Source organism: Leptonotus elevatus, chromosome 11 (genome assembly GCF_054856555.1).
Source record: "Leptonotus elevatus isolate MCC_2025b chromosome 11, RoL_Lele_1.0, whole genome shotgun sequence".
Taxonomy (NCBI): Eukaryota; Metazoa; Chordata; class Actinopteri; order Syngnathiformes; family Syngnathidae; genus Leptonotus; species Leptonotus elevatus.
The window spans coordinates 5,797,694-5,816,661 of record NC_141249.1 but is presented as its reverse complement, the minus strand read 5'-3'; the positions used below and the strand labels follow the sequence as shown (position 1 = coordinate 5,816,661).

General features: G+C 37.5%; 1 protein-coding gene across 5 annotated transcripts in view; it reads left to right on the top strand.

Annotated features, from left to right (window-relative positions):
- sgip1a (SH3GL interacting endocytic adaptor 1a) overlaps nt 1–17,224 on the top strand; it is a 54,095-nt gene extending 36,871 nt beyond the window's left edge. For 4 of the 5 annotated variants that reach the window (XM_086089085.1, XM_086089087.1, XM_086089086.1 and 1 more), the window contains 9 exons: nt 1,311–1,458; nt 6,378–6,437; nt 8,076–8,187; nt 11,465–11,620; nt 12,088–12,223; nt 12,338–12,540; nt 12,659–12,723; nt 13,865–14,029; nt 14,657–17,224. In XM_086089085.1, the coding sequence (XP_085945211.1) occupies nt 1,311–1,458; nt 6,378–6,437; nt 8,076–8,187; nt 11,465–11,620; nt 12,088–12,223; nt 12,338–12,540; nt 12,659–12,723; nt 13,865–14,029; nt 14,657–14,679 (1,068 nt within the window). In that variant the 3' untranslated portion in view covers nt 14,680–17,224. The remainder of the gene's footprint in view (nt 1–1,310; nt 1,459–6,377; nt 6,438–8,075; nt 8,188–11,464; nt 11,621–12,087; nt 12,224–12,337; nt 12,541–12,658; nt 12,724–13,864; nt 14,030–14,656) is intronic. The other variant, XM_086089088.1, reaches the window with a different exon arrangement.
- Nucleotides 17,225–18,968: the final 1,744 nt, after the last annotated feature.

Below are 18,968 nucleotides of genomic sequence, written 5' to 3'. Positions count from 1 at the left end.
CCTTCTTTTCCTTATTTTGCTTATTTTCCTTCTTCTCCTTATTCTCCTTCTTCTTCTCCCACTTCTTCTACACTGATCTGAATATACTGTATGACTGGATAGCCGATAGGCCAAGACTTTTGAAGCCGCGAGGCCGCCATATTGCTCCTCCCAAGAAACGTTTCTCGGCATACGATCCTATAAATTTACAGTATCGAAACTGGAGAACATATGAGACAGTACTAAACAGCATGTTTATGATGTTTTAAATTTGTTAAACATAAACAAGAGGTGGCGGCACGGTGGCTGACTGGTTAGCATGTCCTCCTCCCAGTGCAGAGGATGTGAGATCAAGTCCGGGCTTCGGCCTTCCTGGGTGGAATTTACATGTTCTCCCCGTGCTTGCGTGGGTTTTCTCCGGGTCCTCCAGTTTCCTCCCACATTCCAAAGACATGCATGGCAGTTTAATTGACCACTCCAAATTGTCCATAGGTGTGAGTGTGGATGGTTGTTCGTCTCTGTGTGCCCTGCAATTGGCTGGCAACCAGTTCAGGGTGTACCCCACCTACTGCCCGAAGCCAACTGGGATAGGCTCCAGCGCCCCCCGCGACCCTTGTGAGGACAAGCGGTTAAGAAAATGGATGGATGGATAAACAAGAGGACTTCAGACATTTTACAACTTGCCTTAAATACATGTATAAAGTATATGCTTAATGATATTTACAGGAGGAAACTTGTATATTTTTTTATTAAAGAATTACAACTGTAATGCAGCAAAAGATGCCTCTGCCAAATCTAATATTGGGGTCTAAGGAACTGAGCGATAAAAGAAAAAGGGGGTCTTCAAAGCAGCACATCCGTCCACTTGTTAATTATTTTTTTTTACTTGTTAAAAAATAGTGACCACCCCGCTACCCCCCACCCCCACCCCACCCCCACACACACAGTATATTCAAATCAGTGTTCTTCTCCTGTTTCTTGTTCTACTATTTCTTGTTGTACTTCTTGTTGTACTTCTTCTTCTTGTGCATTACCACTACTTTTATCATGCTATAAAGAATATATCCACTGGTAGTAATGAATGACTACCTTAGCAAATATTTTTGGTGCACAGAAGGCAACAGTGCCAGTCCAAGCTCTTATTTTGATATATAAGTTGCACCTATGTTTAAATGGCAGGACCAGTCAAACTATGAAAAAAAAATGGTGTCTTGCAGTCTGAGAAGTACAGTAGTATTTTGGGATAAGTATAGCTGTAGAATTAATTTGAGTTAGCTTAAAAAAGTGGTTGCATTGCTGTTCAGCAACTTTTTTTTTTTTTATTGTTCCAGAATCGGCCATTTAGTCCACCAGTTCATGCAGCCAGCCCCCCTCCAATTGCTCCTTTGGCCCGGGCAGAGAGCACCTCTTCTATCTCCTCTACCAACTCCTTGAGTGCTGCCACCACACCCACTGTCAGTAAAGACCTCTCAGTGTCAGGTTTGTACACCATTGGCTGTCCCTGAACTTTAATAGCTGAACATAATATTTATGTAAAATATAAACTTGACTTTTCTCCCTGTTAAAAAGTTCAGCCATGCAATTGAATGACATCATTCAAATACTTATATACAATAGAAGTGTGCTTATCGCTGTTGTTTGATCTACTATTAATATGAACATACACGTATACATGTTAAGTGTTGAAGTTGTTCATTTTAAGCGTGTAACTGCCTAAAATAGTAGCACACGCGCCATTGATGAATTCAAGATGCAAGTGTCAAACTTAATAGTCTATCATTAGCGTGGAAAGTAGTACGGCTATTAAAATATAGTGTTGATCTCCTTTGAAATGTTATTTTTCAGCTTTACACAGATTGGCATGGGTAACAATAAACTAGATCAAGACTGTAACATTACAATCATTTTCGCAACCTCTAAATTTTTTATGTATTAATTTCTCATTTGTTTTATTCAGTGGTGCTCTAAAAGACAGTGGGCTTAACAATATGAGCAGAGCCAGGAATGTTAAGATTCTCAATTTGTATTCTTTTTAACAATTTCACTGTACTGTATTTTGTGTTTTCTCTTACATTTTCATTTGTGTTGCCACATTGGTTTGATTTGCTCTCTTTTGTGCTACCCATGTTTTTATTTGTCCTTTGGCTTGTCAGAAGACGATGCTTATGTAGACAAGCTGCCGTCATTTGAGAGACATTTTGATTCATTTGCAGGTATAGTAGAGACATCCTCAGGGAGTAAGGGGGTGACTTGCTTTGTTTGATATTCACCTGCAGGTGCATATGATGAAGTAAATGTAGTTGGGGGGGGGGGGGGGGGGATATTTCATGTAAATGTCCGTCAAATATATGTAGGTAATGGGAGAATATAGATTCTTGGCATTTTCCTTCTAGGATTGGGTAATGGAAACATTTTGGCAATCAGCGATGAGTTAACTTGACTGCAAATTTAAATTTTGTACAGAAATTGTGTATGGATGCTGAGAGATTCTGTTGCCAAGCTTAAATGGCAAGATATGAATGTAAATTACGGTCAATACCTCAGAGCAGTCCGCATAAATCTAAATAACATATTTTCCAAAGTGGCCACTTAAGAAACTGCAACTGTTGTTGAGGGCCATGCCTATATGTTAACCTCAATTGTGTCCATATTTTATTTCCTATATTTATTTAAAGTGATAAATCATAGTGTTTTAATAGGATACTACTTGTGAAGCTATAGCATTTATTGTTATAATTTGGGAAATAAGAGTTAAACAAAATTATAAGTAGTCAAATTCATGTTACATAATATAATGTGACAAATCAACTTTCACGCACGCAAAAGAAAAGTCCACAGTGTGCCTAAATTTTTCGATATTTTGAGCACCAATTGGTGTATTAGCCATTCCTAGTTCACGCTCCTGGGTCAGTTGTTTGAAGTGCAGTGAAAGTCGCTGGAACTCATCAATTTAGTACTGTACACCAATGTTGATTAAGTCCAAACGATTATAGTATCCATCAAAGAAGGTAAACATACATTTAAAAAAGAAAAAGCTTGACGGATGTCAAGCGACTCTCCAGTGACTGCCTGAAGCGAGCCGCCCCCGAGGCAGTGCCACGGCCGTCGAGCCAAGTGACTGTGGGGCAAGTCTTGGCAGCGGCTCTCATTCAAGTGAATGGGACTCAGCAAGCGGCGCGTGCGCACATGAAAAATTTTGCCCCAAGTTTCAATATTTATATTAAATATTGTTTTTAGAGTCGAGGAGACTTTGGTTGGTTGCATGTGTACAATCTATAAAAAAAATTATTCGCCAAGCTGTGTTCACAATATGGCTTACTCAGAAAGCAGAAAGAGCTTCAACTCTTAAAGTGACAGTAACCAGACCAACTTTAGTGAATTTCAGTACCGGTCTAATTTTGCAATATCTGACCAATCAAATGACCAAATTTTTCTCAATATCGGGCCGATAGTTATTGTGCATTCCTACTCAAAATATTAAAACCAATACTGTATCCGATGCAGTAGTATGGTATATTTGTATAGGACAAACAAATAGTGTGAATTAAAGAATGGGGATTATGACTTGAAGCCATTTGTGTTGCGCTGCATGAGTCTCAGCATTTACATCGTTTATTTAAGTCAAAAGTCATATGAAAAAATAAAAGTCAGCTATATCAACCAGTCCTATTTGCTATGAAAATGCCATTTGCTTTTTTTTTTATTCACATTGATTCACTCGTACAAAAATACCTTCTCTGTGTCATTGCCCTTATATTTGACTAGACTTGTTAAGGTTTTGCAACAAAAAAAAAAGTCAGAAATACAAATTCGCAGAATACATTTTCTGCTTTTCAAAGGTTGCACCATAAACATAATTTTTCTTCATTGGTTTGCTGTTATCACAGATCTCTCAGCACACTTACAGCTTTTGTAATAGCCTCTCATTTTCACAGTCCGTTTTTCTTCACAAATTCTGCATGTTATTCATTCTTTTCCCATCACTGTCACTTGCTATTGAAATCATTTTTGCCCACATGTACATACCATTTGTCATGTGTATGGTGGCACATTGATCTTCAATTTGACATACCATTCACCCCCAAGTTTGGGTGACTTCCTCAATCCTCACCCACTCTTTGAGGCTTTTCTCTCTGGTTTATGACTGTGCACTATTGGCTGTCTCACCATGTCGCCATGGAAACCTCCTGTCTCTTTTTTTTCCACCGACACACATTGTATTTTGTCTTGGCTGATTGCTGTGCAGGCACTCAAGGATACCTTTGCTGTGTGTGTGCGTGTGTGTGTGTGTGTGTGTGTGTGTGTGTGTGTGTGTGTGCGCGCGTGTGAGTTGGGGTGTGTGTGTGTGCGTGTGTGTGCGTGCGCGCGTGTGAGTTTGTGTTTCACTGTCTGAACAACTCCTTATGGTGGGCCCTTGAGATACATATTTTTTTTCTTTTTGCTACTCTCAGTCTCACTCACTCATGCATACTGTCAGAGCAGTGTAGCTATTAGTCTGGCATGAGAATTAGACCAAATTAGGAAGGCAGCAGCTGTTTAGTATTCATGCCAATCTCTCCGAAACACTATTGGAGCGTGACAAAATTAGCCAATCCCACCTGGTCTTATTGCCAGCCATCTCATCCTACACTTGAACCCTGAACCCACCTTTCTTTCAAACCTGTCACTCCAGGAAAAATGCAGCCCTATTTCCATTCCCTCATCATCTGAACACCTGCCATTTTGTTATCTTCATGAAGTGCTGCTGTCCAGCTCTCGATGTCAGTCAGCTTGCAAAGTTTAAATGTGCTAATGATCAGTCACAATGTTTAGCTTGTTATCCCTCTAATTGGTAAACACATCAAATCATATGGAAATGTTGTACAGTAATTATTATAAACATATTGTTGGCTTTCTGATTCCAAAGTTCGCTCTGGCCAGTCACTGCTTTTCCTGCACAATGCAATGGTCTCATGGCTGCCTCCTGCTGGCAGTCTGTGAACATTGCACTTGAACGCCATCCATTTTGAGTGGACCCAGCTGTGTTTACAATGGAGTAGTAGACTTTTGCATGATTCGTTCAGTGCATATGCGAGGCTCGAAATATATATATTTTTTCTTGATGAAGCAGTTTTGTGGATCAATGACTTAATTTGAGGAGCAACGTTTTGACTTAGTGGAGCTTTTTTTTTTTAAGCAAAGGAAATAGTAAAAAAAATATATTTTCTAGAAGCAAAATATATATATTTTTTAATCTGTGGTAATGTATTTTTAAATTATTCCTTTATTTGCTGTCTATAGAGCTACAAATAGGTACAAAAAACCTTAACTATTTTCACTGAACCTAATTTACAATTGAAAAGTTAAAATGTTTTAACTTTTTTCTTTTAAACTAATATAAATTGAAATGACATTGAATCACTCCAGAACACAACGCGCAACAAAATATTTATTCAAATATGTAAAACGAAAAGGAAAAATAAAAGACAGCATCCAGATGACTTTTGTACATTTTAAGGTTATCAATAAGAAAAACTAAAGCACACCTGCTTTGAGGAGCTGATCCAATTTCTTCTGTCAGAAATGATCTGCCCTGTTTTGGAAAAAATTCTCTCTGGTAGGGCTGACATGCCAACAAGCAACAGTTGCGTAAGGGACACTAGCACCTTCATTAATCTTATAGAATGTTTTTTCCTTGTTTTTCCCATTCTGCCTTTGTATTATCAATAAAGTTTAAATGTGTCCATATTGAACTCCTCTCCTGTCCCTCATTTTCTTAGCTATTCTTTACTATTGTTGTTTCTTCTTGCTCTGTTTGTTCTCATTCCCTCTTCTGTGCTGCAACTGTAGGCAGCTCCACATTCTCCGTGAAGTCAGAGACCAATTGTCAATTAGTTTCACGACTGACAGACACATCACTACTTTTGACGATTGTCTCGGCGTTTGAGTCTCAGTTCTGCGATTCACTGTGTATTAATGAGGCGCAAAATGCACATTTTGACAGTCAAACTATGATGCGAAACCACATATTTTGAGCCTTGCATATGGCGCCTAAGAATCAACTGGTTCAGATTAGAAATTAACTGTGAGATTATGAAATGTAGCAGTATAAATGTTTTCACAATGTGGTGGCACTCAACTGGGCAGCAAAAAACATTGTTCACCTCCATATTGTCCCAATGTGTTCCATCATGACTGTGTGTGGGTTTGCCGTGGTCCTCTCTCCCCAATCCACACCCGGATTCCACCTATATGTTTCACCTCACAGTTACGTGACAGACCTGCCATGTGAGACTCACGCTGCTATCCTTCTCTCCTTCCCCTTCTCACCCTCCTCCTTCCTTTTCATCTCCCTCCTCTGCCACCCAACGTCCCATCCCCACTTCTGTCCTTCAACCCGACCCTTTGACCCCACACAGAGAATGACCAGCCATCCCTTGTCTGGTTTGACAGAGGGAAGTTTTATTTAACCTTTGAAGGTAAGTTTGATCTGCAACAGGGCTAATTGCAGTGTTCACACACACTCTTCGAGGCTCATTTGTGCAAGCTTGGTTCCTGGCCTGCCCCGACTCTCCTCCCTCCTCCTCTGCTTTTCCTCTAACTTAAGAAAAAAAATCTCTCCATCTCCCTTTCCCACCAGCACCAAACTAACATCTGGCTGAGCCCCATCATGAACAGCAACTAATGCTGTGGTCTCATTTTCCTCCATCTTGTCGTCCTAACATTGCTCATCCTCATGTTGTTTCCTTCCCTTCCAAAGGACCATCAGTCATTGTACATTATGCTGAATGTTTTCTACCATTTCCTTTCGCTGTTTATCTTTTTGGGTTCATCTTTGCACTTGTTGGTCTACACTTCCAACTTTAAAAAAAGCTTGCACATATTTATGACAGCCTCTTTTTCAACATCAAAATGTGCAAATGCTAAAGTACTTATTGACTATATTTAAATAATTCATTCACAGTCATAAAAACAGAGAGAAATTCATAAATATTCTGTATATTGTTTTAAAGGGTACGTCAACCCATAATTTCTTTACAAAATATTTAGTATGGCCCTCAAGAGTCTAAACATGGCATTCTGGTTAATATTGTATTTGTGGAAATGTAACTCATTCACTGTCATTGACGGCTATAGACGTCAAAAATACATGTTAACTATTTATATTAGTTTAACTTTGTTTTCACTTTTGTTAACAAGAGTATGAAAACCTAGGAAAATAATGTATTGTACATTTAGAATTATAAAATGTGTGATTATTCGTGAAGTCATGCAATTAAGTACAATTAAACATTTTAATCGCCTGACACCCCTAATTCTTAATAATCTTTTCTTTACTTTTTAACGCGGCAGGTGATTAAAATTTTTTATTGACATTAATCACATGACTTCACTAGTTAAGTCATGATTAATTAAAATTTTTATATCTGTTCAAAATGTACAATACATTTTTTTTCGAGTTTTTTATATTCTTGTTAACAAAAGTGGGAAACATTTTATACTAATAGAAATAGTTCAAATGATTTTTTGACGTCTATAGCTGTTAATGGCAGTGAATGAGTTAATAAAACAGCAAAATCCACCAATTAGTATCCATTTTAGGGAACTGCCATTTTGCTACTTAACTGAAAATGACATTACAGTTGCTCAAGACTCAGGTAACGAAAAATCACGGCTCGCTTGCGAACGTCACTTGACCAAACTTAGGAAATAGGTGCACCGTGATTGGTCGTTACTAGAGCCCTGAGCAACTGTGATGCCATTTTCAGTCAACAGCAGGTGTCAAAATGGCCGCCCTCTGAGATGGATAAAAAATTTGTGGATTTTATGCTTAGTTCATATTCTACAGAATATCGTGTTCAAACTAGTGGGGCTGCATAGAACATATTATTGTAAAGGAAATTTTGGGGTTGACTTCACCTTTTAATGTTTTGTCCTTACTTGCACTTTAATCTTTTGTTATTTATTTTATCCACACATATTTGGCTTGATTTTTCAGTAATTGCCGCAAAAGCACATTTTAAAAAAATGCGCTATGTGAAATTAAGTAAAAGTACAAATGCTGTATATGTATGTTAATTATTTGTGTATTAATACATGTATGTATGTTATATTAGGCTGCTCCAGAGGGCCGAGTCCTCTCACCATGGGGGCTCAGGACACGCTCCCTGTGGCTGCTGCATTCACTGAGACAGTCAATGCCTTCTTTAAAGGGGCCGACCCCGGCAAGTAGGTCAACCAAAAGCTTTTTACTGTATGTGCTTTAGCATTCACTGTTTAGGGTCAATTAAAAAAAAAGAAAAAAAAGGAGTTCACAAGATACAGCTAAGAATTACTAAGAAAAAGATGTGTTGTTGCTAAGGTTGGGAATGATAAACCGATACAACCAAATATTCATTCTGGCTACTGCGTGCTAGGAATCTGTTGTGTGAGGCTATGCAGTTTGAAAAGTCTCGCACTGTGCTGCACAATGTAACGTTTTGGTTACAACCAAAAACAGTAGTTGGGCAGTATGTGAATAAAACAAAACAACAACGTTCGGAGACAACTGACCTTTTACATGTTTGAAAATACTGTAAGAATGTTATTTTATAGAATTGGGCTCTTTATTATTAACGTTTACATCAGGGGTCACAATTGTGGTGACCCCAAGGACCACAGCCTGCGGGCCTGTTCTACAAATAGCTCACCAGTGATGAGACATTTTTGTGATAGTGATTTTCTATTTACGTTGTCGAAGTGATCACTGAGGTTTACAGAAAAAAAGTGTTGTATTCTTTTCCTAATTATTTGGAGAAATTATTAACATCACAGAAATGAAAATTGTTGGCTGAAGCACCGCAAGAAGTTATTATGCCAATTTATAATAGGATTGCATTTATGGCTACAACTGTATATTTGCCTAACTAAAGTCAAGGCATTGCAAAAGCTCATTCTTTTTTCTTTTTTCTTTTTTTCCGGAGAGCTCAGTTCATTCGGTAATTTTACCGATTTGACATGTCATCATCATTGCTCTCTTTTTTATTTTTATTTTTATTTTATTTATTTTTTTATTTATATAAATATTTTTATACATTTTTATTTTGCATGTGGGTGTGTATGTACATGTGTGTGCGTGCGTGTGTGTGTGTATGTATTAGTTCACCTAAAACCTATTAAAATATCCCATACCGTTCACCTAAACCAACAAAAGCTCATTCTAAAATACATTTTTGTTATTTGTATTACTTGACAGCCTCATGAATAACATATAGGCCTATAACTGACTAGTCTATTATTGGCTGCTGAAAATGTTTCAATTTAAATGTTCTCGCACAAAACACTAAGTGCATTTAAGTGCCTTTATTTTTTATTTATTTTTTACATTTTCTCTGTAGTACAACTACAACAAAGTGCAACACAACAAGTACAACTGCCGAAACATGTAACTATTTCTATTTCCATGTCCCATAATAAGCCTTAGGCTGAGCTCAAACTACACTTTTTTTTTTGTCCTTTAAGACAGTCGATTAGCGGACAAATTCTTGCCCTAGACATGTAGCTTCATTACAAGTGTGAAACCGAGAAGACCCCACCCGATCGTCACGTGCTGTATTGCCGAGAGCACGGCATCGGCACAAAAACAAAAGAGGCAGCAGGGAGCGTTTGTAGGGAATAGCGCACGGCAGGTGCGTCCGTGCCAATCTGCATAAACATGAGCGCATGGCTCGCACTGCCGGCTCTGTAGTGTGTAACATGATTTAGTAGCCAATTAGTACTCTATTTTAATTTATTTACATTCAACGGGGTACTGTAGCCTATTTTGTGAATTTATTTAGGGTTTTTTAATTTTATCAACACACTGAAATATATTGTGTTTGAGTGTGTCATATTTAAATACTTAAATTGTATTTAAATACTTAAATTGTGCAATTATGGAATACAAATTCACAATTATAAACCAACTCTATGTCTCTATACAGTATTTAATGTGTGCTGCTTTGGAATTATTTTTGCTAAAGTGATTATTCAGTTATGTTGAATATATGTTTGTTGAGGCTATATACAGCATTGGTAGTATATTTTTGTTATTCAAATGTTAGTTTATTAATATTCTTAGGTGAGGTCCTTGATAAGCCTGTAATGGGTTTCTACCTCACTTTCACATGTTGTATTTATTTAGTTTTTTTGCTTCCATATTTGTTTTTTTTTAAGATTGTGTAAATAAACAAACAAATAATTGTTTGTAAATATTTGAATTGTTTTAGTACGGTACATTTGATATGCGCATTCAGATAGCATTCCAAATCATCAGGTTTCATGTTCATCTCCTTCGAGAGAAAAAAGAATACACAGCGGAGCGGCTGTCAATACGGCCAGCACCTGCGAGCCTGACTTCTATAAAAATATATAGGCTATGTCCGTGCCGAACATTTGATTGATCCTCCTCTGTTTGCACATCCCTACTTATGCCAAAATCATACTCTGAAAATATTAGCATTACAGTCACAATATTTTGTAATTTATTCACATTGTAAGCCGTTGCTTATGGCGAAGGCAATGTTCGGAAGTGCCTCCCAATATATAAAAATATTGTGACTTTTGTTGTAATATTTAGTATGGTTTGGGCATAAGTACAGATGTGCACATACATTTGGTAAGGATCGATCACAGTTTTGGGACGGACGTAGAAGTCGTGACCTTTGGATTAAACACCTGCCCCACAAAATGTCTGCACGTGCCTGACAAATGCTCATGCACTGCCAATCTTCCCATTTGCAATGCATATTTGGCATTGAATCGTATCGTTCCCATACTGAACTGAATCTTGTTGAACCATATTGTTTTTTAACTCATTCACTCCCAGCCATTTTCACTGAAGCAACCCCATTTGCTCCTGGCTGTTTTACTGGATTTTGACTGATTTTGCAAGGCCCACAAAATGTTGTGTTCTATTGCTATAAAAACATGGAACCTACCAAAAGATTAGAGTCTCTTCTTTCATCAGGAAAAAAAGTATGTTTCTATCTTTTTCTGTTTTGCAGCAATTAGCATTAGAATATAGCTAAGTTTCATCGTTATTCACAAATCTGTTTAAAACAGTGGGGGGGAGCCTTTTGGCAAGATGGCCCTGGTTGATTTCTTGTACTCTGCTGCCATGTGCTGGCCGTTTTTGTAATAACTACCATTGCTTCAAGCATTCTTTTCAGTTCAGCGGCTGCATCAAAGCCTTTTGTATGCTTTAGCAAAAATAAATAAAAAACCAATATAAACGTATAAATACGTCTTTGGGAGCATGGTAATATTTAAAATATAACTTAATTATACGTTTTTGGATGCAAATTAGTTAATAGAATCGCAATCTGTGTATCGACTCAGGCTTGTGCCAGATATTCCCAACCCTAGTTGTAGCGGTAATGACTTATTTCAGTTCCTGCTTTGAACTCGTACTGTCTTGTACTGTTTTTTATTGTCTTGTCACTTTCTGGTGCACTTTTTCATGAACTCTCCCTCGTCTCTTCCTCAGATGTGTTGTGAAGATCATAGGTGAGATGGTTTTGTCGTTTCCAGCGGGAATCACTCGGCACTTTGCCAATAACCCGTCCCCCGCTGTGCTAACCTTCAGCATAACCAACTACAATCGACTGGAGCATGTGCTGCCTAACCCCCAGCTGCTCTGCTGGTAATGACACTGTTGGACACGCCGGAATTATATCAAACATCAAGTTGAAGCTGAATCCGAATCCCCCCACATGTCGATAAAAGCTCAGTAAACTTGACGATCGACCGTCATTTTTGTGGTTGTGCCTCAAAACATCTTAATGAGCATGTAGAATAAAAAGCATGACACATTTTTCCTTTTATAATCATGAAGTCTCTGTTATGCTTGTTATTTTAAATACTACCAGAGATTTTTTTTTTTTTTTTTTTTGTATTTTTGTATTTTTCACCCTCTGTCCGTCTTGCTACATGGTCTGTAACAGCATAAAATGTTTTCCCTTTTGAGAAATTGTAAATAATGATGTTTCTTGATTGATTATTTCTGCATGTAACTCCACTGCTGAAGTGTGTTAAACTCCGCCCAAAGCCCAGAGTGTGTTTGTCTTAAAGATTAGTTTGAGAAGTTGTTTGTTTGTGCATCTTCACCAGCGACACCGCCACGCAAGCCAAGGCTGATGCCAAGGACTTCTGGGTGAACATGCCAAACCTGATATCCCATCTAAAGAAGGTATCGGAACAGAAGCCGCAGGCAACATACTATAATGTGGACATGCTGAAGTATCAGGTGAGCTGGCAAAATACAACACACATGAAACCAACTGAAAAAGCAATGCTTGTTATGTTGTACTGAAAATCAAAGTGCAAAAATATAAGCAAATATTTTGTTTTTCTTTTCCAGGTGTCAGTGCAGGGTCCTGTGTCAACTCCCATGAATCTGGCCGTGAGCTGGCGGTGTGAACCCACCAGCACAGACCTGAGGATAGACTACAAATACAACGGCGAGGCCATGTCAACGCCGATGGCGCTGAACAATGTCCAGTTTCTGGTCCCAGTTGATGGCGGCGTTTCCAAACTTCAAGCTGTGTTACCTCCAGCTGCATGGTAAAGATATAATTGCTCTATGTGTTATTGTTTTCAAGCCAGTGCAGCACCAAACAAATAAACAGTCTGATAGAACATTAATATGCTTTACTGAACTAATGCCACCTTGTCCTAACAGGAACGCAGAGCAGCAAAGAATCCTATGGAAGATTCCAGATATCTCGCAAAAATCTGATAATGGAGGTCTGTACCTTCAAATATTCTTCATAGCCTGTGATGAATATAGTTTTGCAGAGATGTATGACTTTTCAACATTGGACGACATAATATGCTTTGATTTGTAATATATTTAATTGTTATTTTAATTATTGAATCGATAATTAATTATATACATAACTGGGCGTCCAAACATTTTTCAACGCGGGCCGTATATAGAAAAACGAAGGTTGCAAGGGCCACTTTAATAATCTTCACTTTTAATTTATTAAACACACTAAAACCAAGCCATCGCTGTTGGTAAAGATACTCTTAGCAAATTGTTATTGTATATGCATTGATTGGTGCCTTGAGATATGAGTTCATATGCTCATATCTCAGAACACTATTGTCAAAACGGAAGAAGTGAGCTGAAGGCACGACTCTATCTAATGTATTGTCTTTCCTTGTTCTTTTATTATGGGGTCTTTTTGCTCTAGGCAAATATCCCACAGGAAAATATCCACCCCTGCATTGGGCATTAACATCATCACATCTTCACATTCATTACCAACTAACACTATTTTCTTCTGTAACTGAATTAGTTTAATTCATGAACTATTTCAGTATGTAGTTTTTATGAATCATTGCACCAACACTATCCAAAACCAATGTATTATTTGTTTTTCTAGTAGTTTATCATGAGCGTCACACCCCCTCTTGTGATGACATGGGCTAGCGCTAGCCTGTGCCAAATGCTATTTTTAGTTGGTGCTGAGTTTTGCTAAAAACTGACAGAGGGTCTCAAATGGCTTGCTGCAATACATCTGAAGAGATGATGAATAAAATCCCTGCCCATGGGATGCCGAAGTTCAGTAATTTCATTAAATAAATCATGAAATATCACCTTATGTCATGTTTACACTCTCCTATTAAATCAATTGTCATTTGGTTATTTTTATTATGATAAATAGAAAGAAAAAAGAAAAAATATTTGTAAATTGTCTTAATTTGTAATTTCTCATCAGTGCTTCCTTATTATTTGCTCTTAAGTAAGATAGCATAAAGCCACCTCTTCTCAAGATGCAGTCAGCTCATCAGGAAAAAAAAAATCTGAAATCACCTCCTTATTCTTAATGATTTTCCATGATGTGCTGACCACCAGCTTGTGTTCTGCATTTTCCTGTAGGTGTGGGCTCTTTGTTAGCCCGCTTCCAGCTAACAGAAGGCCCAACTAAACCAGCTCCACTGGCCGTGCAATTCACTAGTGAAGGCAGTACACTGTCAGGCTGTGACATTGAACTGGCTGGGCCCGGGTATCGCTTCTCACTTGTCAAGAAGCGGTTCGCTGCTGGTGAGTGTGAAATCGTCAAGCTGTTATACAGTATTACTATTTGGTTAGAAAGACAACGATCAACTGTGGAGGACCAAAACTGCCAAAATTAATAATAAATACATGACCCAATAAATAAATACATGAATAAAAGTGAAAATAAAAACAGATCTAAAAAAAATACAATTAAAAAATGATATACAAAAAATAAATAAATAAAAACAACAAAATATGTATCCATAAATAAATAAAAGGAAAAATATATATATATTTTTTTAGATTTATTAAAAAACCAGAAAATAAATACAATTTAGAAAATGTAATTACATTTATAAAAATAATTATTTTTACTTTAATTTATTTATGTGTATATATATATATATATATATATATATATATATATATATATATATATATATATATATATATATATATATATATAGTTTTTATTTATATTTATATTACATTTTTGCATTTAATTTTTGAATTCTATTTTTGATATCAGTTTTATTTTCACTTTTATTTGTGTATTTATTTAGTTAGTTATTTTTACTTTTGGCAGTTCTGGTCCTCCATAATCAACCAGCTACGAATGTCTGATTTAAAATCCATGAACACATGAGTTAAACAAACTATTTTGTCCTTTAGGGAAATACCTGGCGGACAACTAACTGAAGAAGAGCACCGATGAACAAATGAACTCCAGGGGATGGCGGATGACACAGAGGACAGACCCGCACTCTTCATTCACCTTGTCAGAGCGCAGGACAACGGCAGTATTGTAAAACGTCAAACTAGCTTCGTGGAGCTATTTTAGGTCATTTAATAATGACATTTGTCCTAATGGTGTTAATATTTATTTATTGCATTCCATCTGAATTGCTGGTGGTACGCTCCTGGACTCTTTCCTTCTTTGGGAAATCTGTGCCTCTGGTCCAAATGTGGTGACACTTCACTGCGGCTGCCTGACCAATTGTAGAGATGTTTGGGCTGGTAGGCAGCTGCAATGATAAACTAATCTGCTGGTCAAGACGTTAAAAGAAGTGTTTTCCCTTACGTGTACAAAGTGTCATTTAAAATCAATAATATATATCTTAAAGGGCGTTTGGTGTTTTCCTTGTATTGTTACATAGCCTTTCTGTTGTTCCCAGGACCGCAGTGTTAACTCCAGATGACATGACGGCGTCCATTTTTATTTTATTTTTTTCATTAATGACATGATTTGTTGTAGAAAATGTGATTCTGTATACGGTTAGATTTTGAACGGTATCACATAATTCAGTACCCTGAAAATATGTTAACTCTTTTTGTTATCTGTGTAGTAGAGTAACGTGTACAGTATAACGTATAATTTTTGAATTTGTTTCAGATATAATTTTTTAATTCAAGTGCATCAGAGGTTTTGAGCTATATGTATATATGGGTGGGTGGGGTCAGGTAGTTTAAAACCATAAATATCATCCAGGATGCTGTGTTTTGCTGTGTGAAAGCAGTGTTCATGTAGACTTAAGAGGAAAGGGGGTTCACATTGAAATGCAAATTGACGTTCATGCTGGAGGTTTGATGAGGATGATGGATCCATTCCATCTATTATGTCTGCACCAACTGGCAATCAGTAATCTACTCCCATTCGATATTGTCATCACTACAATGGATTAATTCAGGCTGAGGTAGACACATATTTGCTTATTTAAAAAATAAAATAAAGGGAAGTCCTTTCATCAGCATTATCACTTTTCCTGTAGCTTGACCCTTGTTAACACTACAAGCTTTCTCTATGCTTTACTGCTTGACTTCTTTCTCTATTCAAATGTGACTTCCCGAATTGCATTTCAGGCGCCAGCCTGGTCCTCACGCCCCGCTTGAATCCATAGCTTTATTTTACATAATTGTAACGGTCTCTGTGAGATGACACCATGAGGTTGGAGATGGAGGTTAAGTTGACCAAAATGCTTTGTGTGTGTGTGCGTGCGTGTGTGTACTATGTCCTCCAACCTCTGTGGATGAGAATAAGGGGAATATTTTTCATGCTGACTATAAACAGAAAAATATTTTATTGTTTATTGTGTGGGGGGAACACGGTGCCGATAATGTCTATTTTCCCGAATTATCTTTGACACGCCTTCTGAACATGAAGTGTGTATGTGAGGTGTGTAGCCCAAGCCCACGGTACTGTCTTGTATGTCGATATTGTGTTAAATACACCCAAACATGGTCTTGTAAGATGTGTTGTAGAAGCATCATAAACTGGGTTTAGAGCAACACAGCAATTATCCTGACATCAGTGTTCCCTATGTTGTTGTTGTTGTTTTGAATTGCCAGTGGGAACAAACAGATGACAGGAAGCTTTTGGTGAATATCAGAGCAATCACAGCAACCTTGCCCCATCATGCATTGGTTCCAAATCCATTCTATCACTCAGCTCAGTCTTTTAAAATGTAAATGGAACAATCTTTTCCACACTGAAAAAAAATAAACATTGGATGAACTGTAAACAAACAAACACAAAATAAGTAATCTGTCACACCGAATATTTGAGCTTTGACTGTAAAAATAATAATAATAATAAATACTGCAACCTGCAACTAATTTCTTTAAGTGAAGCAAAACACTTATGTCAAGTGCTCCGAAATTTAAATAATATAATTGTTTTTTAATTGCTTGACTCAAAACAATCCTTCAACGTCGTTGATTCAAATCCAAAACAATCTGACTGGCTAAACTAAAATGTATTATTTGCAATAAAGCAAAATTCTCTTTTTTTTCCCCCCTCTTTTTTTTAAGAACAACCACTTGAAATAATTGCTTTGCTATTATTTTTATATAAAATTAAAAATTTCATGTTGCACTAAATGAATTATCAGTCGTTTAAATATTGGGTATGCTGGATTTTTTTGTTTATTTATAAATATTTTTTTTGTTCATGTGTTTCCTTTTTTCCCAGTTCAGAGGCTCATCTCTGTAGTGAATGTGTCCTGCAGTAATTCATCATTGCTTATAGAGCATGCAGAAAAAAAAGCAGGGCAACCTTTACCTTCAGAAAATTCTAAAATGATGTTGTGCTGTGTACTCACTCACTTGTAATACTGTTGACAAGAACAGTTTTGTGTGTGTGTTGTGAGTAAGAATGCTTTAACATCAAACCATGTACAGCCTCAACGCTAATATGGAAATTTAGTTTGCTTCCTTCCAGAACCAATAAAAGTTCTAACTCCATTGAATTGTGTTTGGATTTCTTCAACATATGTATTGTACGTGATCATTTCAGTAAACTGGCTGAACGTGGGGGAGGACTTAAACATTTGATTCTGCCCAGTGCCCACATGGATTTTCGAACCCTAAGAACTAGCTATTTTCTCAGTCGCTTTTAATGATGCGCCGTTTTATGACGTCAATAAGATGTAAAAATTGCAAGAGGGGGAGGGAGAGAGAGAGTGCGCCCTCTGCTGTGGATATGTGATACTGCACGCATCCCACTAATTTCTATTGTGGACATCTATTGACCACAACTTTTGAACCCAATGCCCAGAACAAACACCTCCACCCCACATTAGTCCAATCCAGTCTGCGGGCTGCAGTTATGTGCTCCTTTAAATGTTGTATTTTAATATTCTTTGGCAGTTACATAACATTTCTAGGGGGCTCACTTTAAGAATAATACAAACCCAATTCCCCAAAAGTTGGGACACTATACAAATTCTGAATGCAATTATGTGCATGTGCCACATTTCAATATTTTGTTCAGAATAGAACATAGATGACAGGCCAAAAGTTTAAACTGAGAAAATGTATAATTTTAAGGGAAAAATATGTTGATTGTAAATTTCATGGTGCCAACAAATAAAAAAAATAAAAAAAAGTTGGGACAGGTAGCAATAAGAGGCTGGAAAAGTCAATTGCACTTATAAAAAAAAAAACTGCTGGAAGACCAGTTACCACTAATGAGGTCCATTGGCAACTTGATTGGAGTATAAAAAGAGCTTCTCGGAGTGGCAGTGTCTCTCAGAAGCGAAGATGGGTAGAGAATCACCAATTCCTCCAATGTTGCGCAGAAAAATTGTGGAAAAAAATCTGAAAGGTGTTTACCAGCAAAAAACTGCAAAAAGGTTGAAGTAATCATCATCTATAGTGCATAACATCATCCAAAGATTCAGAGAATCTGGAGCAATCTCTGTGTGCAAGGGTCAAAACCGACAAATCATACTGGATGCCCATGATCTTCGGGCCCTTAAACGGCACCGCACCGCAAACAGGAATGCTTACTGTAAGGGAAATCACAGAAAGGGCTGAGCAATACTTCCAGAAAACATTGAGGGTAAACACAATCCACCGTGCCAGCCGCCGTTGCCAGATGAAACTCGACAGTACAAAGAAGAAGCCATTTCTAAAGCAGACCAAGAAGAAATGGAGAGTGGCAAAGTGGAAACCTGTTTTGTGGTCAGACGAATCACAATTCACGATTCAAAGTTGTTTGTGGAAAACTGGGGCGCTATATCATACTGACTAAAGAGGACAAGTACAACCCAAGTTGCTATCAACACTCAGTTTATGAGCCTGCATCTGTGATGGTATAGGGTTGCATGAGTGCGTGTGGCATGTGCAGCTTCCACATCTGGAAAGGCATCGTCAATGCACAAAGGTATATTCAGATTCGAGAACAACATCATCAGGCATCATCACTTTCAGAGAAGATCTTGCATTTCTCAACACGATAATGCCAGACCACATGCAGCACCAATTACAACATCATGGCTGCGTAGGAACAGGATCCGGGTATTGAAATGGCCAGCCTGCAGTCCACTTCTTTCACTTATAGAGCACATTTGGCGCATCATAAAGAAAAAGTTTCAACAAAGAAAGCCCAAGACAGTTGAACAGTTAGAGAGATGCGTGTTAGACAAGAGTGGGACAGCATTTCTATTTCTAAACTTGAGAAACCTGTCTCCTCGATCCCAAGACG